Source organism: Saccostrea echinata, unplaced genomic scaffold (assembly GCF_033153115.1).
Source record: "Saccostrea echinata isolate AGI-Se365-2 ecotype Australia unplaced genomic scaffold, CSIRO_AGI_Sech_v1 ptg000025l, whole genome shotgun sequence".
Taxonomy (NCBI): Eukaryota; Metazoa; Mollusca; class Bivalvia; order Ostreida; family Ostreidae; genus Saccostrea; species Saccostrea echinata.
In genome coordinates, this window is record NW_026889774.1 from 28,315,756 (window position 1) to 28,341,895 (window position 26,140).

A 26,140-nucleotide genomic window follows, 5' to 3' on the forward strand; every position below is an offset into this window, starting at 1 on the left:
TTTAAAATTACTCAAAAATATTGGTGATAGGAACAATTTAGTGTTATAAAAATCATGGAAATAATTGTCAACCAAATAATCTTATTCATTTTTCTATTTAACATTTTTGGTTTGATTTTGATGTACCCAAGCTGTTTCAGAGTTTAAGCTTGATAAAAATAACATTTCATATTTTTATAAAAGCAACATGTGATTGATGAAACGTAAAATTTTTTTCTTCATAATGTACAAGCATAAAACCCCCCTTTATAATGGGGAGTTTCCCCAATAAGAAAGAAAAATACAATTAATATTTTTAAATAATATGCAATCATCAAGACGTCCTAGATATTTCTTATGAAAAAAGAAAAAACTGTAAGTATCAAAGAAAAACGTGATAAAAAGGTGTTTTTTATAATGCGTATGAAGGCTGGTGAACATAACTTGGTATGATTTCCAGGTTGTTGGATCGCAGCTAATCACAGAGCTAGGATAATTTTAAAAAAAACTTTGTAAAGACTTACAGGGACACACTTGACACATGGTGGGGCAGTCCTCGGGTACATTAGAGTACGTTTCACAGGACTGACGGGTAAATTGTCTGCCACATTGCGGTGGGTCCCTCTGGCCGGTACAGTTTACTGAACAAAAAAAAAGTCATTTCAAATCTTGTTAATTACACAGATATATTAAACATTGTTTATCGTGCTGTTTGGATTCTTAACAATATTAAAGCAAGAAAAAAGCATAACAGTAGCCTATTTAGACATAAACATCAAAAATTGCTACTCAGCATCACCATTGACAAAATTTTGTTTCCAATACCAATTTTTAAACTTGAGAATTTTTCCCTTTCAAGGAATAAGAAAGTTTTTCCTCTGTCAACTTTTTATCTTTATCATTAAACGGTTCATTAAAATAAAGATTGAGATGATATAATGCCAATACTCACATTGACATGTTGGACCTATGTAGGTTGTACGCGGAGGTTTGCATGTACAGGTACAGGTGTTGAAGTCCATCGTACCTCCATTTTCACATACCTTTCCTTGACAGTCTAAAATACACCAAAACTAATGTCAAAATTCCTTATAAGGGAAAATATTCAATGATTTCTCCCTAATAAAAAGTCTATAATGTAGCTTAAACACAATAATCAAGAATAATCTTGTACAATATTGATTGCTCTATACAAACGACAAATTTCAATCGACATTGAATATGTTGAAACTTATTTTCAGACTTCCAGAACTTGGACTATACATAAGGTGCAATCTAGCAGCAAACGTGATCTTAAATAAAGGATATATCGTATTGCATACATTCAGAATTGAAAGAAGATTTTACAGAAACAAATGCATGACGTTTTGAGTTTTAACGAATAATGGATGGGGGAGGGGGTTGAGCAAAACCGTTGATTTAACAACTTAAGTAACCTCAGTCGTTGATATACAACCTTTGGTTATGATAAGAGGCAACAAATGCAGTCAACGTGTGATATATTTATACATTCTCATCGGTATTTTCGAGCAATTGGCCAGAAAAAATTATTAGTTCATGGGCTACATTTTCTTTTTCATATAATACACATGCCCATTTAACAAGGTCGAAGCATACCACTTTGTAAGTACAAATTACATGCAAGTGTAGATACTTTGTTTTAAAGTCTTTTAACATAGCATAAGATATCATTACCAAAACTCCTTTCTTTTTTATTATAGACAAACTTCAACATTATGTGCAAAGAGAGTATATTTCATCAATTTCGATGAAAGGAATATTAGGAGGAAATAAGATTTTCCGCCACACAAACTGTCAACGAACTAAGTTACTGATAGTAAAAATCTTACCACACAATTTATTCTTGCAGCTTCCTTGACAATCGCTGCATGCAGTTCCAGATTCATAGGGGTTGTTTAAATCCTTGTTTCCACTGTAAAAATTTGTATTTCGTTGAGATAACCAATATTGATTTTAATGAAATAAGACAAACTTGTTTGTTTCTGAATAGTGTTGCATTATAATTTTTGCTTAGATTTGACGAAGATTAACGTTTCCATCTGTGTTCTACTCCGTGTACATGTACACATGTATGTTTCCAAGTGCCCGCAATTAACAACTTGTTGGATAATGTATCAAAACTTTCTTAGTGTATATCTGATCGTATCAATTTATTAAAAAAAACGATACGTAGTAGTTCAGTTAATATCTAGAATTATTTCCCTCTGTAGAATGGATAATGTCGGCAAAAATATACACTGTAGGTGTGCTTTTTTTTTCTCGATGTAGCTTGTTTGTGCAATATTAATACTGATTGTAACACACGACATATACATGTATACATGTATTTAAAAATACCATACCTATCGCTTTTCTTGAACTTTCAGGTTTTGAAATATATAAATTATACTAATTATATTCCATATTTGCTAGGTAAGCCTTTTCCTCATTGAATCGAACAACAAAACTCCAATATAAACACGCATATGACAAATATGTTCGAATGCATACCTTGGTCCATAATTACAAACAAAGCTTCTCATTGAACCACAGACAGCAAAACCACAACCAATCCTTGTAGACGTAGCCGACACAATCTGGGAAGGAATTGCACTTCAATTATAAGTAGCTAAACAATAAATATATCCCTGAAAGAGTACCTTTTGTTTAAAACAGTTTATATAATATTTCAACGTAAAATTGATAAAAACTTTCAATTTATTTGATGTTGAAAGAGACTGGATAGTCAACAAAGTATCCCAAAGATTCACCTAAAAAAAATAACAAATTATGATAAGCTATATGCCGTATATATGTTTTTTATTATTTAGAAATAACCACATGTTCTAGCTATAATGTTTTAATGCAATTCCCAATATATTTTATAGAGCTCTTCTTTACCAGGATATATAAATAATCTAAAAATGGCTTTGACCATCGAGCTAATACATGTAATCGATATCGAATGACCATCACTAATATGCTTCCTGTGAATGACTCATGTTTTGTGTTTGTGATGCTTATCATACGAATTATTTTTGGGTCGAATTAATAAGTACCTGAAAAGGGTTTGTTTACTATTTCCGCCCAGGCAGTATAACATTTTGCAAGCATTGTAATGTGAAGTTTGGCCTACTACAGTGTAAGTTCTGACTTTGTTTATATATTTTTGCATTAAATCTAGTCTGTTGTGAATGTTTATTAGCATCAGGTAAATGCACATATTGTTTACTTGTAAAATTGAGATAAATGGAACATGCTGGAATTCACCTAATTTCATGTACGTTGTATGCAGATATTTTGGTCACATGGTAACTTTGATAAAGCGAATCTCTTGTGAATGTCGGATCATATCATTGTATTCGAACTTTTTACGGCTGTTTCATACGTGCACAATATTTTTTATCAGTATTATAAATACAACTGAACTGTGTAAATGACATTGTTTATTCAGATTCTTTGTCAAAATTCTTATGATTGTTTTTCTTTAATTTGTAGCTTTTTACCACACAAACACTAACACAAATTCAATACAGTTTACGAATCCATGTGTGTAGTTCATTGTTTTATGGTTAACTGGCTGTGACGTCTACGACTATACCAGCACAGTGTTAATTGATACATCTTCTATTATATCAATCCAACAACGGTGTACTGCTTATGCTTACCGGTACACTTTATTTGGGTTCAATGTTCAGCTAAAGTTGTAAGTCGGGTTTCCCCTTGGGGGAGGGGTCTTCAAACAGAATTTTAGCTAACATAACCTCATACCCTTTTCCTATAAGAGTTGATCTTTGATGTGTTTAAACATAAAATTTCAAAAGAATCGACTAAAACCTAAAAGTAATTATTACATGTAAGCAAATTTTCGACATCGAAATGTACAGGTAGATGCGGACGCTATCACTTTAAGCACATGTTCATACATATTAACAAATTTAAAGCAGTGAACATGAGACTATAGAAAATTAATATCAGATTTGTAAAGAGAATTAAAAAAAAACGCTCGTGCATAGAAACTTTCATGTTTGATATTTTTTGAGTGTTTTGTGAAAAACGAAAGGTAAGAACAACAATTTTATAATCACATATGCAAAATAATAAATAATATCTGATCACCTGTGTATAGTGACCGACTTTAGAGGGATCATTTCTCCCTCCCAGTGTAAAGTCTGCTTCCTCATCATGCCAAAGTGTCACTATTTCTTCCCAGTTCATGTCTTCTGAAGTGCTTCCCAAATTTTGTCCAACAGAAAAACGACCTGTTAAAAAATTATATATTACTATATATTATAAAAAGAACTATTATGTAGATGATGAATAATATTTTGCCGCATAAACCATTCTCTTTCATATAATAAGAGTTCCATTCACGTTCCTTAGATGAAATACCACATTTACTTTTGAGTGACATTGATGACAGTAGTCAAGTTTACTTCAGTAAGTATTCAATTAATTTTTTTTAGCTTTTCAAATTTGCGTCATGTTTGTTTAAATGTTTGTTTAAAGCCTTGAAAACTTAAAGTTCGTGTTCGATCTACATGTATTTACCAGGAATGCTGCGTTGTCTTTTACCGTCGTGTACGAGTCCTTTACATGCGTCAGCATACCTCTGGGCGATTATTGCTATCTGATCGTCCCAGTACTGGAAATATATGGATTACATGCTGATAAGATAATTCACAATTTTTCCTAACTCACAGAAAAAATTACAATATATAATTTTTTAAACTTAGTCTAATTTTTAAGTTAAATCATGTATATGTATGGAGTAAATGAAACAACACTAGATTATTGATATTACATAAATTATTAACGTACAAGTCTAAAAAGTTGTGGATTTCTTCCATACTAGTGTATACTACTGGGTCACTAACCATTTTAGCCATGGCGACTGCTGCCGGTTGCACATCCGCTCTGAATTCATTATGTTTATTAACAATGATTCTCTTATTTTCTTCTGAAATACCTACAAGGAAAAAAAGGCAGTGTTTCAGTGACCACTGTTCTGTGTTCATAAAATGAAGCGTAACTCAAAAATAAGTCACAAAACTTCATTTATATTGAATGACGTCATGCTTTTGTGAGTTTCGATGCTTTATCTCTATAAGGTTTGTGATTCGTAGTTTTAGGAACTAAAACAATGTTTTCTGAAAATTATCACAGATTTAACTTCTTACTGAAACGCTTTCTTTTCATTGGCAACAATGCTTTATATTTATTGCATGTTTAATATGAGTTTTGTAGACACTAACAGCGAATGACTTCATGGACCAAGTAAAATTGTATTCTGTTACGCTGACACCAAAGATTACATGTACAATAATATTGTTTAGATATTTATATCCACATATTTAGCATAAAAATACTAGAAATAGCAAGTAAAGTTAACCTCCGCAATGCTTTCTTTCAACTTTCTTTGTAAAAGAACAACAGTCACCAAAATAGCCAAGCCAATAGTTTCATTCATCGTGTAAATATACACAAGCCTAAAGTACCAGTGACTCCATACCCGAGTCTTTAGCCATTGGGAATCTCATTAGACAGACAGAATGGTTAGGAATGAAATACCTAACCTAACACCTAACCTGAGTCTCTAGCCATTGGTGACCTCTGTAGACAAGCAGAATGGTTAGGAATAACTTGATACTTCTTTGCACAATTGTTCTACAACGAAAAAATAAAAGACAAATGCAATTATCAAGCTATTATGTCAATATTTCATTTTTTTTTCAAAAAAAAAATTATAAAGATATTTTCTTCATAATCATTAGACATCTTCAAAATATATATACCCAATTACTTATTCAAACAGACGAGGGGTTTTCTTCTCAGGGAAGTATTCAATTTAGTTTTTTGATAGCAGGGATTAGAACAGAGGACTACGATAATTATGGTTGCTTTTTGTGAGAGCAGAGATGCGTATAAAAATTTGAAGAGTATTGTTTTTTATGAGAGCAGGGATAAGAATAAAAGGCTACTAGAGTATTGCTTTTTGTGAGACCAGAGATAGAAGAGTATTGGTTTTTAGAGAGCGGAGACTGGAGAATAGGATAAGATGAGGTTTGATTTTTGGAAGAGCAGGAAGTAGAGCGGAAGGGCGAATTCCTTAATCTTATCTCACCATCGTCCCAAATGATGTCTACTGAAGAATCTTTGATCCTGACAGGACTTTCCTGTCAGTACTCATTTGATTAAAAAAAAACGACCAACGACAAGCTGAGAATGTAAACACTAACATCATCACGTGATACACCCATCAGGCATGATTTACGCCAACTTTTTTATCTTCTGGATATATTGAATCCAATGTATAAGCTAGGGAAGCAAACGAATTGACTAACTGGCTAATAAACAGAAAACATTAATTACTTCACTGTGCTTTATGAATCTAGTCAGGACGGCCAAAAGAACATGGCTGAGGATGAGGACTGTACTGCAAAACCGACTACTGGATAACCTTCACATTTTTCGATCGACGTAGATATCATAAGTGTTCCGTTAAGAAATGTATTTGAATTCGTTGGATCAACAATAAGAGCCACCTCTATTTATTGGGGGTAATCTATATAAATTGCCCCTGGATCCTGCAGTAGTATGAAAAAAAGTCACGAGTGTAAGTTCATCATAAGTCTAAATACCCTTGAGAAAAATCGGTGCAGAGTACATTCCTGTTACTTTTTGTGGCCTGTATGTTTTGGAACACTACAAAGCTCCAGAGCACAGAACTCGCACATTTCAAGAAACTCAAACCCAAAAACCAAGAAATTTCCTACTCAGAGTCCTGCCGTGAACATTGTAACGAACATTTGGCAGCAGTTGGCAATATTTCAACAACGAGTTACTAATGTCAGCAACACACATCAACTTGAGCACGGTACGTTTTAAAGACATTAGGACCTATACATGTATCAGACATTCCTTCAGTTACTTCCAAAACCGATAAAAGTCAATAATCATTTTAAAGAATTAAGATAGGTGTGAAAAATATTTTTGAATTTTTATTTTCCAAAGGTGAAGTAGACAATTCTCTCTTTGAGGTGTCCATTTTTATTTTTGTACGGACGAGTGAAAATATGTCCTTGAGAGGAAAGCAGTATTTCAATCAGGGGAAAAATGCAAATTATTCCATGGACACTTTAAACATGTAAAAGTAGGCCATAGTGGACAGAAGATGCCTAAATGCAAACAACTGAAAAATACGTACCCATAGGCGGTCGTCGGCACTCGCAAAGAATAAAGAACCTAAAATAGGAAAATAGATGTTTTAGTTGGATATCCGAAAATGTAATTTCCAATTTTCATTTCTAACCAATGTCTTGCAAATGGATGAAAAAGAAAACACTGTCGACAACCATGATGATGATGATGATGATGATGCATTTTTTCCAATAGAATATGTTTTATTTTTTTGGCAAAACACGACAATCAATCATTTTACTTGAAATACTTTTACAACACATTGTTGTATAAACTAATTAGTTCATGTGAAATGACAAGCAAAGTTTAAATCTGACGGATGTATTGAGATGATGTATTGATTATGTGTATGGATGCATGCAATATCTTAATCTAAATAAAGTCGGAAATAATAATGAGAAGCCATTTATTTGTTAAGGAATTTTGTGGAATTAAAATATTGTGAAGATATGATGATAATTCAAATAAAAAAAACTTTCCATTGCACGAAGTATGAAATTAAATTTATCATCTGCGAATATTATATCGGCAGAAAAATAATGATTTTGCAAAGGATTTATCCTTAAATCTCTCCAAGCTAACTTTAAACAAAAAGGAAAAAAAATTAAAAAATACGTGCTTATACAAAAGTATATGTGCTATTGAAAACTTTCTCTTAACTGGCATATAATAAATACTTGTCGTCAAAAGAAATATTTCAGTGTTTAAGACTCTGGTTCGGAGTTTTGTTTTGTCTCTAAAATTCTCCAAAATTTAGTTTTTTCACAGTTATTTGATACATAAGCAAGACAGATTTTTTTTTTAAATAGTATATACATTTTATGTATTTTCTTATTTTCCACTTTCATTTTACTTTAATTAGAATTCAGTCTAACAGCCTCTGTTTATATAAAGTCTTACAAGCTCGTTTATATGAAAGTGACAAAAACTTACCATTCTAATTTCATTGAACATTTTTAAGAATGTACTTTCTTTGTGACATTAATCTATTCATAAAAAATTAATGGTCATATGTATATCAATCAAAGCATCACAATTCACGAAAAATATGTAAATGAGATTATTTAAGAAAAAATTCCAGGCTTTGTTTTGTTTTCTTAAATTGTAGCCTTGGTAATTTTGTAGTAACATTTTTGCAACCTGTTTTTTTTTTCACTATTTTGAATATTTTTAAACTGTATGAAGTGTGACTGTTACTCTTTAAATTTTTTTCAATGAAAAAAAAGGAGAAAAATTGTCCGTTCCTTATCTTCTATTACAGATTCTGAACAAAAAAAACTTTACACCCAAGTTCAAATCTATACTTTTTATCTGTTTTCTTTTCGAAAAGAAAATCAAATTTCTTCAAGAATCTTTTTTTCTGACCCAAGTTTGATAAATAGTAAATTAAAAAATATAAATGCCACTTACATACACACATCAGCAGCACGACGCAGGTTCGTGGTCCCGGGCCCATTCTGAAAGTCTGACGGCTGGGGTATGTTGGTTTGAGTAACGATAGCAGAGATTCTTTTTTTTTTTTTTTCTTAGAAGTTTCCTTCTTCCCTAACAGAAACTGAAAATCAGCGTTCCGCGTCTTATTATCTCTAATATAATGCGTTGACAGGTGATTTTAATGTATATAATGTCTTAGTTTGATTAACTATTAAACGATTTATACACATTTATCTTACTGAAGGTTATCAGAAAAACAAAAAATACTTTGGATTCTTTTAACTTTATTACGTTTCTGAATTGTTAATGAAATGCTCCTAAATAAATAAAAGTATATATAAAGGTAGGGAAAATGGTTATACAAAGGCGGCATTATTGAAAAGTATTGGTCTCTTAATTCATTAGTTTTACCTTCATCATTTACATGATGTATTCATTTGTAAATAACTCAGTGTGTTGACATGTCAATACCTTTAGTCATATCAGATCTATCAAAAAAAATTAATAGAAGACAATTCTTCGCCGTATATAGAGATATGCTACTCAAAACAATTTTTTCATTCACTACTCCATTTTCCCTCTCTTTTTTATCACTTTTTTAACTATTATGTACCAAGAGCACATGTGCATTTAAAATAGATATTAAATTTAAATCAAAGGATTAATTTAAGTTACAACAACTTGTTTCCGATTTATTAGAAAAATTCGCTTTTGATTGTCAGTTAAATCTGTTTGACAGAACTGTTGTTCCTGTTTCGTTACATGGCTACGATGTATATTATTGAACATCTACTTTACGATTTTTGAAATATATTTGAAATCTAACATCTAGTGCCTTGAGTTTTATAGTATACGGTGAAACTGGACGTTAAGCAATTTATCTGCTTATTTATAGAATGATATCTTTCGGGGGGGGGGGGGGGGTCGTTACATGAAATGAGAATAAGCTTTATAGAATAATCTTTATAGTAGATATACCAAAAATGATAAGTAATCCATGAATATTTTGTATACATAATATTCTAAAAACAATAGGACTTCGCTATGTTTTGAATGATCTCAGTTTTCATTTCCCCTGTTGCCAGTCACACCAGTTGGGAGATATAAACACCATATGTGGATGATATTGGAATATTACTACATAAACAAGGAATTTGACGAATGGAAATGCTGAAGTCATCTCGTTTGTCATACAGTTTAATTATTAGTTGGCCATAATCAAAGATTATTATTGTAATTGTGCAATAATAATCAGTCTAGAGATGAATTTTTCTACTCACTGGAATACAATGTAATGTGTAATATTTGAAAAGATTTTTTGTTGTTGTTGACAAACAACTACACATCTTATCCTGCACTCATAAGGAAACTATGTACATTTATTAGAAAAATGATTACATTTTCCATTCTTCTCAATCGAAATAGTCTCTGCTCTTCCAGTTTGTTGTAAATATGTATGTATGTACCTCTTCACCATTATTTTTTTTTATTCATAAAATGAATGAATGAACGGATTTTATATGTAATACGTATAGTGTATATATGATGACATTTAAATATATTAACAAAATATAGTTTAAACTAATACTTTATAGCGGCTTTGGAGTCCAGTTTTTCTGCTTGCCTTGAAAAGTTTTATGTACATTAACATATTAATTGATAAAAGGATCACTAGTTAAACCTGCAAGGATGTTAAACCAAAAGGTTTATTGTTAAACGTGGGATGTTGGCATTTACTTTGTATTTTAAGAATCTGCTAAAAATAGGTACTTATATGGAGACAATGAGTTCTTACATTTGTGATATTTTGATAACAAATACTTCATTTAATAACAACCTTACTAAACAAAGTTTTTATACTAAAACTGGGGAAAATTTGCATTGTAAAACTTGAAACGTTGTCTATGGAATACAATGTACTCTCCATGCGGACTGATTTATATTGGGTAAACACAGGGTTCATTCAATAAGAGAATGTCAGGGGAAAACTGGTTTGAAATAAATAATGGGGGCCATCAACATTTTTATAAACATTTCAATTCGTCATACCACTCTATTCTTTTAATGGGGGTTAGAATTTTAGAAGAAAATATATCATCCAACTAATAATTCCACTTAATGTACTCTATTCCGTAGAAGAATACTGAAACATGAAACTAGGCATGGATTTTTTTGTATCGTTGCAACGACCACATAAACAATGTACGGAATCATTCAAGCCCACGTCCAGTGTGCCAATGTGAATGTGATGGGACTTTTAAACAATACACCTAGACGTAGGCATAGTCATGAACATCGATCATACAATATACCAAATATACATGATGTCTCTTTTGATTCACTTTTACCTTACATCAATAAACAATCAGGGTTTTCATCATATTCACACTAAACTTTACTCGGTTCCTTTGAAATTTCTGAATGGACTATTTGAAGAAGCTAAAGCAAGTTCATACTTGGATTCTTCAACTGCGGAATACAATCTAGTGATTATGGATGTTGCCCAGCATAGGCTCTTTAAGCCACCACATGTTTCAGAAGATAATAATTCTGATTCAATCCGTCGTTTCCTTAAACGTAAACATGCCAGCAAAGGAATAGATGCTGTAAACTTTAGTGCATTCTTAATCATAAAAAAGTTCAGTCTTGCATTCCATCATATTTCAAGTTGAATTCTAAACCTTTTCCTACAGATATTCCCAAACAGTTGGTTCCAAACTTTTCAATCATAAACAAAACTTTGAGTGCCTAGATATTGAACATCTAAAACAAAATTCCCTTTATTTGTTCTTGCTCTTGATCTTCTTCTTTCAACTATAGTCCCACTGTCCACGTCATTACCGATGATGTTGATATAGTTAAAAATGACGACCTAAAAACAATCATCTTTAAAGGTCCTAAATACCGGGAGCCCTGATTTTTCAATTGGCGACAGAACTTTATTTCTATTATGAATTCTGTCGAAGATTATGCCAGACGTTGGGCTAAATATGATGGGAAAGACCTGAGCACTTTGTCAGAATGGAATAAATGTTTCAGAAATGTATTAAGGAATCGTGTTAGACAGTTAAAAAGCAATATGCGATCCATCTATCTTTCCGTGCTAACTAAATCGGAGGGGATAAAAAAATTAGAAAGACTAGATGAAAATTATTATGGTACCAGCAGACAAGGCTTGTTACATTATCATCTGTGTTTGTAAGGCTCATTATTGTACCTGTATTTTAGAAGAATTTGCTTTTAATTCTATGTCTGGAAATCCTTCAAGGATGATTTTTTTTTTCAAAATTACATTTCAATCTTTAATACTTTTAACATTCCAGTCAACCAAGGTGAGTTCGATCTACCCTACCTATACTGGATTCCTAAACTTCATAAAAAATCCTTACAAATATACATTGCAGGGTCCAGCAAATGCTCTACCGAGCCCCTATCTTTACTCCTCACAAAAAAATAACTGCCAAAAACTTCAGACGCTCTGTGCTACAGCATATCTAGAAGTGGTGTAAATTAGATGTGGACACTCAAGAAAATCATCAAATTTTTCAAAAGTCAGTAATGTCAAAACGTGAATTACCTTTCTACACTTTATACAACCATTCCTCACGAAAAACTAAAAAAAAAAATATTATTTTTCTTATATCAAAGACGACTACTTCTTCAATAAAAATGGAACTCGGAAATTATCAAATCTTGTGGTTGGTTATCAACAAAATTACTTTGTTAATAATCACTCTGATTCTACACACAAGTACTATGAAGTTGATATCAAAAGGTTGTTTGAGATCCTGATTGACAATATCTACGAAGTCTATGGAGAACAATAGGTCTTTCAACAATCTATCAGAATGACGATGGACATTAATTGTGCTCCCTTATTAGCCTATTTGTTTTTATATTCCTATGAGGCAGAATTTATTCAAAAACTTCTACATGAAGAGAAAACACTTTCTGTGGCCTTTAACTCAACACTAAGATATATCGACGACGTGTTATCAATTAACAATAGATACTTCCATTCCTTTGTCACGCGATATATCCCATTGAATGAAATGAAAAACACCCCAGAATCTGCCACATCTGTTTCATACTTTGATGATTTACTGACTAAGGACGATAAGGGCCAATTAACAACTGAATTGTATGACATTCGAGATGACTTCAGCTTTTCCATCGTCAACTTTCCCTATGTAGTAAGAATAATCCACTATTATCTGCATATGTTGTTTACGTCTCCCAACTTATTCGATACTCAAGAACAAGCTCTGAGTGCGATCAATTTTTAAACCGAAGCAGGCTACTGACCGATAAGTTGATCCTACAGAGATTTCAACAACCTCCTTTAAAGTCAGCATTTCGTAAATTCTATGGTTGTTATGATGACCTTGGGTCGTATTTTGGCTGGTGTGTTTCATAACATTATTTGGCTTATGTTTTTATACTAAATTTTACTACGGAATATTCCGTCTACCTGATCAATACATAGGGCTCACGGCGGGTGTGACCGGTCAACAGGTGAAGCTTACTCCCCCTAAGCACCTGATCCCACCTCTGGAATTTCCAGGGGACCATGCTTTATGCCCTGTTCACAGATTTGCACTGTTTGTAGTTTTGTAGTGTTTTTTTCTGTCTTTTGAGATCGACCAGTGTTCGTTATCTTCACCTTTTTTATTGTTAAAGACATTCAACTTTATTCTTAATATAAAAAATTGAATGAATTTCGTGTGCAAACAAAACGACCTTTTTCAAATTCATGTTCACATAAACATAGCAGATTAATAAAAAATTATAGTATATTGTGTTATTATCTTTGTTTTAATTAAACTTAACAAGCAGTGTAACGAGTATTAGTTATAAACATAATCACAGATTGTACATTCCTGTAGAAAGAGAAATATTGTGTGTATTATAAAATAATAAACTGTAGAACGATGAGGAAAACTGTGAACAAGAACGATAACTTTGTATGAGGCTCCGCCTTAATCTGTCCGCTACCTGGCTGAAAGCTAATACCTGCATCTACAAAAGATATGAAGACGCTCTCGTAGAGTGGTCATAAAAAGTTCTCTTTTTTTTCTATCATTCTGTCTGAAAATATGATGATAAAATGAAATGATGAATATTGCGTTAAAATTATATGTTTATATATTATTAGAAATTTAACAATTTAAAACGAAGTAATCAATATCATTTTAAGGCTTATAATTCCTGTGTTAACTGACATAAAACGTTGCTTTAACGCTTATGATTTCGAGTAGAAATGTTTTTTTATAAGTAAAATGCAAACAATTTTAGAATAGTTTGCATTAGGAATTGTTTTAAAAAAAAAGATATTTTAATCTTGACAAATTTGTAAAGGGAAAAATACACATGTATCCCATTAGAAGTTATCTCTCTTATTAGAATATCAATGAACCTTAATAATAACAAAATCTCATCGAATTGATATGGGGTTCAATACTTCGCTACAACATCAAAAATCATCATTCACCCGCCTTACATATTTGACAGTTTCAATTCTTAAATTATGTCTTTTTTCAAAGCCTTCACTCTTACTTTTCTAAAATCAACTGGCATTTGAAAATGAAAATGTGCTAAAACTTACATGGGCAAACTTGACACATCGTGGGACAGTCCGATGGCACATTGGTGAATCTGTCACACATGTCTGGTGTGAACTGTGAACCACAGAAAAATGGATCTTTTTGTCCTGTGCAGTTTACTACATCAAAATAACAAAGTACAAATTTATTTTTATTCAAAGTAGATGAACTAGTGCTGTATATATTCATTATTAATATGCACAGAAGTAGGTGTCTGGACCTTTGTTTATTTTTATTTTTTTACGGCTGAATCGTTTGATTATAATACGTAATGATGATGAACTGTTTGGAAGGGGTATAGGGGTGTCTCATTTCATTATGGTGAAACTCAAGTGTGCTTTATGTCAGAATGGGATAACCGTGCATACAATCAGTAGAGCATTGTGTTGTTCACTATAATTTCAATGTTCAAATCGAAAATAAAGTAATTTTATGAAATCGAGTAAAGTGATCAACACCTGCAAATTAAAAAGATTTTAGAGTTGTATAATTCTGAAGTGATGGAAATCTATGCTTTTAATCAATTTTGAGGAAATCTCTTAAATCTGAGAAGCTTCAAGCTTAGCATACACCCCCCTCCCCCTTTTTTTTTTGTTTGTTCACGTAAACAAAGCAGGAAACATAAGATACGTTTTTGGATAATAATACAAAGCTTATATGTTTTCCTAGAATACCCTATCGTACATTCCAGTAAAAATACTTGCGTAGTTCTTTGCTAGCACCAAAGGGCACTAGCAAATATTAAACAATGCAGAATAAGCAGCAATCGTTAACAATATGAATCTTATCAGAGTATAAAGTAAGCTGTACCATATTTAGCTTACCATATTTGATAAATATCTCTAAATTTGTATCAAAGATCAATGATTATTCAGTATTATAAATGGTTTGGGACAATTCGCAAATCATTGTTTTCTTTTACTCAATAAATGGTTGATTCCATATTTTCCCATAGTTCTCAAATTTGGATTTGGAATTTGAATAATGTATTCAAATACTTACATTGGCAGGACGGGGCAAGGTATGTAGTAGATGGAGTTTTACACGAGCATGTGCACGTATTGAAATCCATTGTACCTCCATTTTCGCAAACCTTTCCTTGGCAGTCTAGAACACAAAATTAAGTGAAGCAAAATTTAAAGCCCGCAAATAAATTGCCAGCTTGGGGCTAGATGAACGAGATGATGAACTCTTTCAGTAAGAAATATTGGATATAAGGAACTTAAGACTCATCAACGTCTCATCTCATTTTTTTCTTCTTTTATGTACTTTTTATATACATTTAGATATAGGGTGTTCGGGTGTAAGGAATTAAAAAATGACATCCCTGGAGACTTCCTTATACCTTCTGAATAATCAAAACAAATACCAAGTAAAACGTCATCATAAAATTTATTATTAAAGAAAATCTATGATAACTCTTCGACACAATACGTGTAAGAGCACAAGCATAATCATCAAAACTTGTTATAAAAGATACTTTAAATAGAGTTGACCTTATCATATGAAATATCAATTCTCAGAGAGAATTGACCTTACCACATAGACTATTTCTACAGCTTGTTGGACATCCACTACACGCCGCGCCAGATGTATAGGGGTTGTTGATGTCCAAGTTACCCCTGACAAAATAACAGGCATTTTAATTACGTTATTCTGGATGACTCCATTGCTTTGATTTTTTTTTAATTTGATTTTTGAAATAAGTCAAATGCAGTATCCTAAAATGGGAAAAATAAATCTGATATTATGATTTGAAAGATTAAAACTCAATGTAAAAAAAACTTATTCATACTCAGTATTCAAATTTTCATGATGAGTTTATTCATAATTCATAAAATTATGATGAACCAGCACACTGACGTTTATTAAAAATACAATAATTTCAAGCATGATTTTATTATTTTTCAAAGGAGAAAAAAGGTTGAAAGTCATCACAACTTAAATGCTTTGCTTATATACCATGATCGTATATAACGAAATATTACACTGATCAGAAATGATAAGGACGTATAATTACCCTGGTCCATAATTACAAACATAGCTTCTCGTTGACCCACAGACAGCAAACCCACATCCAATTTTTATGGAATCTTTCCAGACAACCTACATGGACATTACCAATTAGAATTAGGGTTTGTGAATAATTAACATTTATATCTGAACAACGTTAAGAGAGAAGTAATCAGAGAAAAATAATTTACTAATTTACCGTTACTTAATTAAATTTGGTAATATTTGAATCGAAACCCGACTAGAAGAAACATGAATTTAATAATCAAAAAAGTACTAACAATTAATTATTATTTGTGAAGATTGGAAACTAAGAATGTAAAATCAAAGGTGAGCACATATACTATGTTTACCTGTGTATAGTGACCCACTTTAGACAAAACATTACTTCCCCCCAGAGTGAAGTCTTTCACCTCGTCGTGCCATAGCGTCACTACACCAGGCCATCCAAGGTCGTATGACGCACTTGCTAAGTTCTGACCCACAGAAAAACGACCTGGAAATGGATAGGTTACTTAAAATTGATACTACATGTACAACACTTGCTGTAGCCTTCAATCGACATTTAGATAATTATGACGACTTTTTAAAGTAAAAAGCAACATTTATTTCCATTGCTAGGTCGATTCGATATATCCCCTAGAACTCGAATCTAATGAACTTTTGAGCTTTCATATTTCAAAAAAGACACCACGGAGTCTGACACATCTGTTCATATTTGGATGTTTTACTAGAGAAAGACATTGATGACAAACTGACAAATAAACTTTAAAATAAACGTGATGACTTCAACTTTCTACGTCGGTTAAAATCTCGACCTTTGCAAATTCTATGGTGGATACAATGACCTTGTTTGCAACTACGATCTATCGTTAAATTGAATGTTGACTGACGTTTTCATACAAACTATTGGCTATTTTTTCACACTGAATTGATACGGATATTCCGTTTACCCGACCATGACAATGAGCACACGGCGGGTGTGACCGGTCGGCAGAGGATGTTTACTCCTCCACGGCACCTGATTCCACCTCTGTTTCCAGAGGTTCGTGTTGGCTCTACTCATGATTTGTATGGCTTGAATTGACTTTTAAGAATGAACACTGTTCTCTAATTTCACATTTCATTAAAGAAGGCGTTTTGAATTTTTAGACGCTAATGGACTCCTCTCGGGGGTATGGCGAAACTCTTAAACCTATAGGGCACCATCACATTTCTAACCATGATTGAGAGCCACTGTATAAAATGTGAGAGGAGTTCTCAGAACAAGGCTTTTTATTAGAATACCCCCCCCCCCCCCCCAGTTGGCCTACCAGATGAAAATTAACATTAACTTACCATATTTCAAATATTGGACACTACCAATCATATTCCAAAGATGATTAAATGATTTGGCTATTGCCTAAAAATATTAATGTTATAGTTCTGTTAAAGTTTCCTTTAAAGGCCATGTTCTGAGAAATTCTCTTACATTTTAACCAGGAGCTACGTATACATTTTAACATTTTAACCAGGAGCTAATAAGCCATAATGTAGAATATAAGTGGTATCCTGTAGATGTGCATAAGGTTTTGAAATTGTCATTTTCATTCTCTGGACCAATTACCAAAATTTAAAACACCTTTTTATCCTACACTAAAGCCTTCTTTCAAAAATCCTTTTGAAACATATCTAATGTTTCATTTTAATTTCTTTACTTTCAAACTTATGAATTTATTATTTGAAATACTAACTTAATTATGAGGCGTGTGGGAAACATGCTCAGTTGAGCTCATTGAAAACTACTGTTATAGTAGTTCTTTTCTAGTTAACCAACTGGTACAAAGGAAAGTATGTTTAGGGGCAAACACGTTGTATCGATGTCTTATAACACCATTTAGTTTATAGATGACCTTCTACCAATGTCTAGGTAAAAAAACATATTTTGCCTACTTTTAATTCCATTTTCTTAAGGAATATAATTTGTTCAAATATAAATAATTTTTTTTAAATACTCTATACAACATATACAAAGAAACATTTGGTGAACATCACTTCAACATACATATAGTTATGGAAAATTAATGTATTTCACACAACATGTACAAAGAGAGATAAATCTGTTAGTGAACATCATGTATTACACTAGAACAGGGGCCAAAAAAAACAGTATACAAATATGTATATATACAAAAATGTTTATAGTAAACTTCCAAGAAAAAACTAAACTAATTCAGTCATTAATTTATAATATCGATCGAGGTAATTCTTTATGATCATGTTATGGGGGGTGGGGGGGGGGTGGTAGGGGTTACTGTGTTAAAAGCAAGTGTAAGTTGGTATAATTAGGTTTCATAAAACAGGTTTTGTTTCATAAGTCAAAATTTATGCTTCCAGAAAAAGAAAGATTTGCATTTTAATTCAGACTTTGCTGTAATTATTGATATCGAAAACATACCAACATACTGATGGGGTATTACTTATATCCTATTTTGTATATTTTAATGGACTTTTGAGCTTGAATACTGTTCGTTATTTCCATATATTTCATTTTAACCACCGAACATGTATCTCTGCTGGTGGACAGTCTGTCCCCGAGGATACTTGTCGTTCGGTACCTATTCATTCATGAGTACACAGAATAACGAAATGATAAAAAGGCGTCACTCTTTTGAGTCTATAAAGGACACAGACTCGAGGAGTTCATTCGGTGCCCCTCGGATTATCCTCAGGGATATTAAACATACGTCATATGTACAGTCTTCAGATTCCCAGTTTTGGTATAAAACCAATAGTTCATACAAAAAATTGAAAGAATGTAAAGTTTCTATTAGAGATATATTCGAAGACTCCTTTTCCGATCCCATGTCTTCTATTTCAAAATGTTCTGCGAAAAACTGTAAAACCTGTGACATTTTGATAACTAACACTTCTTTCACCAGTAATCTTACTGGACAGAGCTTCTGTACCAAAACTTGGGAAAATCTGAACTGCAAATCTTCTAATGTTGTCTACGGAATAGAATGTAATCTTTGTGGACTTGTTTATGTTGGTGAAACTTAGGGATCACTCAATAAAAAAACATCAGGTCATAGATTTCAGATAAATAACGGGGGTCAGCAACTTTTATACAAACATTTTAATTTACCTGATCATTCTATTTTGTCAATGAAAGTTAAAATTCTAGAAAAGATTTACCACCACACAAACAGTCCATCACTGAGTACACCTTTCCGTAGACAACGAGAAGAATTTTGGATTAGAAAGCTAGGGACAGCCTTTCCCTATGGATGTAATGACAATGTCGATAGTGTTGGAAATCTTTCCAGTCCACAGTGTAGCAATGTAAATGTGATGGGACTTTTTAACCATACACAGAGGCGTAAGCGTAGTCATGGGCATCGGTCTTACAATAAACCTTTAATACACGACGTCTCTTTTGATTCATTACTACCTTACGTAAATCAACAGTTAGGTCTACATCATATTCGCACCAAACTTTACTCTGTCCCTTTGAAACTTTTAAATAGTCTTCTTGAAAAGGTCAAGGAAAGTCCATTTTTTGATTCCTCGACACCAGAATATAGGCTCGGATCCGTGATTATGGATATTGCAAATCATAGGCTTTTTAAATCCCCGTGTTTTACTGAAGAAAATGCAGCTAAAACAATCCGTTTTTTCCTTAAACTTCAATATGCCAAAAAAGGAATTGACGCGGTTAATATAAGTAATATTCTTAATCACAAAAGGGTCCAGTCTTGTATTCCACCATATTTCAAGTTAAAGACTACACCTTGTATTTCCTACAAATATACATCGACTATTGCTTCCAAACTTTTTAATTACAAGAAAACTTTACAGGGCCTGGATATCGAATATCTGAAACATAATCCTCCATCGTGTTCATGTTCTTCTTCGCCCTATAACTATAGTCCTGCTGGACACGTTATTACTGGTGACGTTAATCTAGTTAATAATGAGGACCTTAGATCACTAATTTTAAAAGGTCCTAAATTTAGGGAACCCCGATCCTTTAACTGGCGTCGGAATTTCATAAATATTATGGATTCTGTAGAGGACTACGCCAGGCGATGGGCCAGACATGAAAAAGAAGACCTTGACACTTTGTCAGAATGGATTACATGTATCAGATGTATGTTAAAATCACGCATTAAAAGATTGAGGGGCAATATGAGAACCATCTATCCTTCTGTATTCAATAATCCAGAAGTGAAAAAAGAATTAGATAGATTACATGATCAGTACGTACTGGTCCCTGCTGACAAAGCAGGTAACAACATTGACTTTGTTTGTAAGGCTCATTATATTAAATGTATTTTAGAGGAACTTGGATTTAAATCTACAAGTGGTAATCCAACTTATACTCGTAGTTCCCTTTCTAAGGAAGAAATTCTTCAAAATCATATGTCAGTTTTGAATATTTTTAATATTCCAAACAACCAAAATGAATTTGAATTACCATATTTATATTGGATTCCGAAACTTCATAAAAATCCTTACAAACAAAGATACATAGCGGGTTCCAGTAAATGTTCAACCAAGCCTCTTTCTTTACTCCTCACTAAGATATTAACAGTGGTGAAGGAGAAACTTCAAGAGTACTGTACAACAATATATTCGAGAAGTGGTGTAAATCAGATGTGGATACTTAAAAATTCCAAGGAACTGTTGGAAAACTTGAAATCGCAAGATTTTACCAAAATCAACAGCTTAAATACTTATGACTTTTCTACTTTATACACAACCATTCCCCACGATAAATTAAAGTCCAGGCTTTTTGATATAATTGACAGCTGCTTTTTCAATAAAAATGGAACTCGTAAATATACTTACCTTGTCATTGGTCATTTGCAAAATTATTTTGTTAAAAAACTTTCTGATTGTACACACAAGTACTCTGAAGTTGACATTAAAAAGATGCTTGAGTTTCTGATTGACAATATCTATGTGGTTTTTGGAGACCAGGTCTTCCAACAATCTATTGGAATTCCCATGGGTACCAATTGCGCCCCGTTATTAGCAGACCTTTTTTTTTATTCATATGAAGCAGAATTTGTCCAAAATCTTGTACGTGAAAAGAAGAAAACACTTGCTGTGGCCTTTAACTCGACATTTAGATATATCGATGATGTATTGTCAATTAACAATGGCTATTTTCATTCTTATGTCGATACGATATATCCTGGTGAGCTTGAGATAAAAGATACCAAGTCCGACACATCTGTTTCATTTTATTGGATATTTTACTTGAAAAAGACGTTAATGGTAATCTAACAACCAAGCTCTATGATAAACGTGATGACTTTAACTTTTCAATCGTCAACTTCCCTTACTTATGCAGCAATATACCTTCATCACCTGCATACGGTGTATATATCTCTCAGTTGATTCGATACGCAAGAGCATGCTCTACGTATGTATAATTTCTAAAACGAGGTAAATTATTGACAAATAAGTTGATGAAACAAGAATATCAGCTGTCTCGTCTAAAGTCATCATTTCGTAAATTCTATGGTCGATACAATGACCTTGTCAGCAAATACAATTTATCATTGAGTCAAATGCTGACTGACGTTTTTCATACTAATTGTTAGGCCATTATTTACACACTGAATTGTCGACGGATTTTTCCGTTATTTCCCGATCATGACAAGGAGCACACGGCGGGTGTGACCGGTCGGCAGGGGATGCTCACTCCTCCATGGCACCTGATCCCACCTCTGATGTTTAGAGGTCCGTGTTTGCTCTGCTCCTATTTTGTATTGTTTAATGGACTTTTGAGCTTGAATACTGTTCGTTATCTCCATATATTTCATATTACTTATATTATCAGTTTCACGGTTAAGGAGCTCAATTCTTTCAACAATCATTTTCTAGAATTATTTAAATTAATGAAAAAATGAATGTTAGATTATATTGTCTCTTGGTGCGTGTTCGATTCACTTACCAGGGCAGGAATACTGCTAGATTACATTATTTGATCGCGTTCGATTCATTTACCAGGAATACTGCTAGATTACATTATTTGATCGCGTTCGATTAACTTACGAGGTATACTGCTAAATTACGTAATTTGATGCTTGTTCGATTCACTTACCAGGAATACTGCGCTGTCGTCCTCCATCGTGTACGAGTCCTTTACAAGCATCAGCATAACTCTGAGCAATCAATGCTATTTCATCATCCCAATACTAATAAAGAGAACAAAGCCAGCACACTTCAAAACTCTTGTAAAACACTATGTAGAGCAACAAAAATAATAAACAACACACAATATCTATGGGTTGTAACGCTTACCTGCGTTACCATTCTCTTTCTCAAAAATGAATATGTAAACGTACATGTAGATAGATGAAACCCATAATGGCAATCATTAAATTATAAGAAAGTCCTTGACTTGAACAAATTTAATTTACAGCATATTAAAATTTAAAGACAGCTCATAAATTCTAAACATCTTGTTTTTGCAAATCTCAATATTTTTGTACAAACTTATTGTAGCCCAACTCCTAGACAATGCAGGGACAAGGTTTGAACAATGCACTTCATGAGGGTGATTGCATATAAATGTGACTAATTTTGACCTGCTGTTTTTAAAGACTTTTTCCCCTACATTCCCATGTAAAACTCTGACCCCATATTGCATCAAGGATCAAGATTGAAGAGAAAAAATTCAAGTCTGGCCCCTAGTCAAAATACGTGTAGATTATAACAAAACTAATACTTTACATTTGAATCGACAATTACGGTTAAACTTCGGTATCTCGAACACCGATATCTCGAATACTGTGGATATGTCAATGTGAGCTGGAAGTCCAAACTACGTTTCTATACGTATTTTAACTTCGATACATGTATATTAATCTTCAGGTATTTCAAAGCTCTGTTTTCTTGGCCCAATCGAGGTTTGGGTGCAATTATACAATGATAGCAAGAACTGAAATGCTGATATTTCAAGCTTTTCTTGATTAAAAGTAAAACAAAACTTGTTCAGTTTGCTGAACTAGAGAAGACACATAAACCAATGGCTTGTGACAGTGAACAATATCTTGAGTTGTTATTTATCTAACTTTAAGTTTTAAACAGTGGGTGTCCTTAAGAAGACACTATGATTATTTAGAGAAAACTGTGTACTATTATGCAGAATACGTGGGATTACTTTAGAAGAAACTACTCTTTGTCACTCAGAGACGTACAACAAACCTTAAAATACTCCTAAATAATTTAGATGATATATTTAGTGCTTGAGACGTTTCTCAATATAGGTTAGTTGCAGTTGTTAGTTTGTTTTGCGTGTTTAAGGAGGGGGTAAAAATTGCAAAATAACAACTTTTCTATATATGTAGCACCCATTTCACTAACCATTTTCGCCATGATGACCGCTGTTGGCTGTACGCCCGATCTGAATTCATTATGTTTATCTACAATCGATTTCTTGTCTTCTTCGGATACACCTAGAATGGAAAATGAACGATAAATTAGCAAATACACAGTTTCCCAATGTCTGAACGAATATCCTTAAAGCTTCGCTAATACAAAACATTCAAGTACATGTACTTTTACCTCAGTCAGATAACGTGTCCTGATGTTGCAACGAATTTAATTATCTTAATCATAAACCCTTCAGTCCTGTATTTTATGTGATTTATCAATGCTATATAGCAATGAAGAAAAAACCAAATGTTTGCAGAAATGATGAAAGAGGGTAAAAATACACACCATACAGTAGACAAAATTGCTAACGCACCACTAAATATACTCATTTGTTTACTGAACATTTACCGTAGTTTGTGTCTAATCGGCTCTAGTATATCTAATATGCCTTCTTGTCCATTGTAGTCAAATTGGCAATTTCTTGGTGTCATGACATAATCCTCAAATAGCCTTCTTGTCCGAAAAACCAATATCCCAAAGTCCACTGGGCACCATGTTTGCCTTGATAATGAAATTGGAGGTTACCAATGCTGGTCAGTAATGTTGAAACAGAGGCGGTTGTCCAGCAAAATATCAAATGATATAGGGTTTATAGGGTTTTTGTCTATCATATAATCTAGCCTTGGTGTTCATACCCCATTCACCACACTTCCGGTTGCCGAAGTTTTGTGGACCAATCTTGCAATTTTTATTCAGGTATTGCTAGCAATTGATTTTAAAAGGACATGTCCGTAAAACTTAAACTGGTCAATCATCCAGAAAATACACGTCAGATTTAGCATACAAAACAAGTCTGTTGATGTACATCCCTTGATGCATCATCCAAACATGTTTGGTCTATCTGTATTGAGTCTCTAGATTTATCATAAATTCAAGTTTGCTCTATGAAGGGCTTTAAGGATACACCAAAGGCTTTTTTCAAGATTTTCAACAATTTTGAGATTTTTGGCCAAGAAAAAATTTAATCACTGCTTTATAATGCATGTAAAATTCTTGGTAATTATGAAATGGTTTTCTAATTATTTGATCTGTGACTGCCTGCTCATGAAAGACGCAATAAATCACTGTGACCACTTGGGGAATTCTTCACTAGCCACACAGAGGTTATCAGTAATTAAACTACAGAGACTCTAGATTTAGAGAAAGAGATCTAACAGATCACTGATGACCATAAAATAGGAGGTGGAGCTTAGCTCTTGCCATTTTGCCGGGAAATCTTTCTGATTCAGAATTGAACCAATTTTACTTCATTAAAAGCATCTAAATAAAGAAAAGAACCTCCCATTCTTGTGAATATGCAAAGGAAATATGGCTAAGTGACAGGTATCCAAAGCTGAATCTCCAAGGTGTCATATATTCCTAGCTTTGGCAGATTTTGTTGTGTAATGGGTTTTTGTCCTCTACTGTAAAGTAAGATCAGGCAGTTTGTGGTATTATTTCAAAGTATTCAGCTCCCTTATTTATTGACCAATTTCTCTGAAAATTGTATGGGTTAGTTCTCAAATGTGTGTTCACAAAACCGTATCTCAGATTTTTGATATCTAGCTTAGTTTTGGAATTATTGAGGGAAATGTTAAATCAGGCTAATAAATTGGTAACACTGAAGGGCAAATGGCTGTAACTTTTGAATTAGAAGATTTATCAAAAATCTGAGATACGGTTTTTAAGCTCAATCTTTAATCTACCTTGAGGTAAAATGACCACTTTGAGGGGATAAATACAAAAAAGTTGATTTATAAAATATTTATGCACTAAAATTTACATTAATATTTAAATAATTTTTAAATAAGTTATTAATTAAAGTTTAAATTAGGATAATTAAATAGTAAATTTAACAAGCTTTCAAATGATATATACTTTTATTACGTTATCTTTGATAATGAAAGAATTACATGCAAATTAAATTCTGGCATTTGGAAACCTTTGGTGTATCCTTAAATTAAATTGGAATGAACCTGCTTCAAAACCTTTAACTTGGTCATTCCTTCAGGATTATAGGACAATCCATCATCCGAAACAAGTCTAGTAGTGTGCATCTCTATAGATGCATCATCCTTAAAGTTTGGTCGGGGTAGGGCTTGAATTTACATTGAAATGAACCTGCTACAAAACTTAAACCTAGTCACTCATCCAGAAAATGAAGGTCAAATCCAGCATCCAATGCAAGTCTGATAGTGTTCATCCCTTGATGTATCATCCATGCAAGTTTGCTCTAGGAAAGGCCTGAAGTTGCACGGGAATGGGCCATTCCACAAAAAAATTAACCTGGTCACTCATCCAGAAAATATAGGTCAAATCCAGCAAGTCTGGTAGTGTGCATCCCTAGATGTATCATCCATGTAAGTTTGGGTCGCTCATATGGAAAATGTAGGTCAAATCCAGCATCCGAAGCAAGTCTAGTGGTGTGTATCCTAATATGTATCATCCTTGCAAGTTTGGTCAACATAGGGCTTATAGTTACTTTAGAATGAACCTGC

The 26,140-nt window shown here is 32.9% G+C and overlaps 1 protein-coding gene across 1 annotated transcript in view; it reads right to left on the bottom strand.

The window, feature by feature from the left end:
• Positions 1–26,140, bottom strand: part of LOC133193038 (uncharacterized) — a 32,706-nt gene that overhangs the window by 816 nt on the left and 5,750 nt on the right. Inside the window, exons 4-21 of the mRNA XM_061329038.1 lie at positions 23,592–23,683; positions 22,327–22,420; positions 16,583–16,725; positions 16,237–16,322; positions 15,756–15,838; positions 15,219–15,323; positions 14,219–14,335; positions 13,524–13,632; positions 8,590–8,765; positions 7,187–7,224; positions 5,568–5,646; positions 4,857–4,948; positions 4,531–4,624; positions 4,099–4,241; positions 2,491–2,576; positions 1,830–1,912; positions 932–1,036; positions 504–620 (exon numbers count right to left, since the gene is read on the bottom strand). Of these exons, the coding sequence (XP_061185022.1) occupies positions 504–620; positions 932–1,036; positions 1,830–1,912; positions 2,491–2,576; positions 4,099–4,241; positions 4,531–4,624; positions 4,857–4,948; positions 5,568–5,646; positions 7,187–7,224; positions 8,590–8,765; positions 13,524–13,632; positions 14,219–14,335; positions 15,219–15,323; positions 15,756–15,838; positions 16,237–16,322; positions 16,583–16,725; positions 22,327–22,420; positions 23,592–23,683 (1,842 nt within the window). The remainder of the gene's footprint in view (positions 1–503; positions 621–931; positions 1,037–1,829; positions 1,913–2,490; positions 2,577–4,098; positions 4,242–4,530; positions 4,625–4,856; positions 4,949–5,567; positions 5,647–7,186; positions 7,225–8,589; positions 8,766–13,523; positions 13,633–14,218; positions 14,336–15,218; positions 15,324–15,755; positions 15,839–16,236; positions 16,323–16,582; positions 16,726–22,326; positions 22,421–23,591; positions 23,684–26,140) is intronic.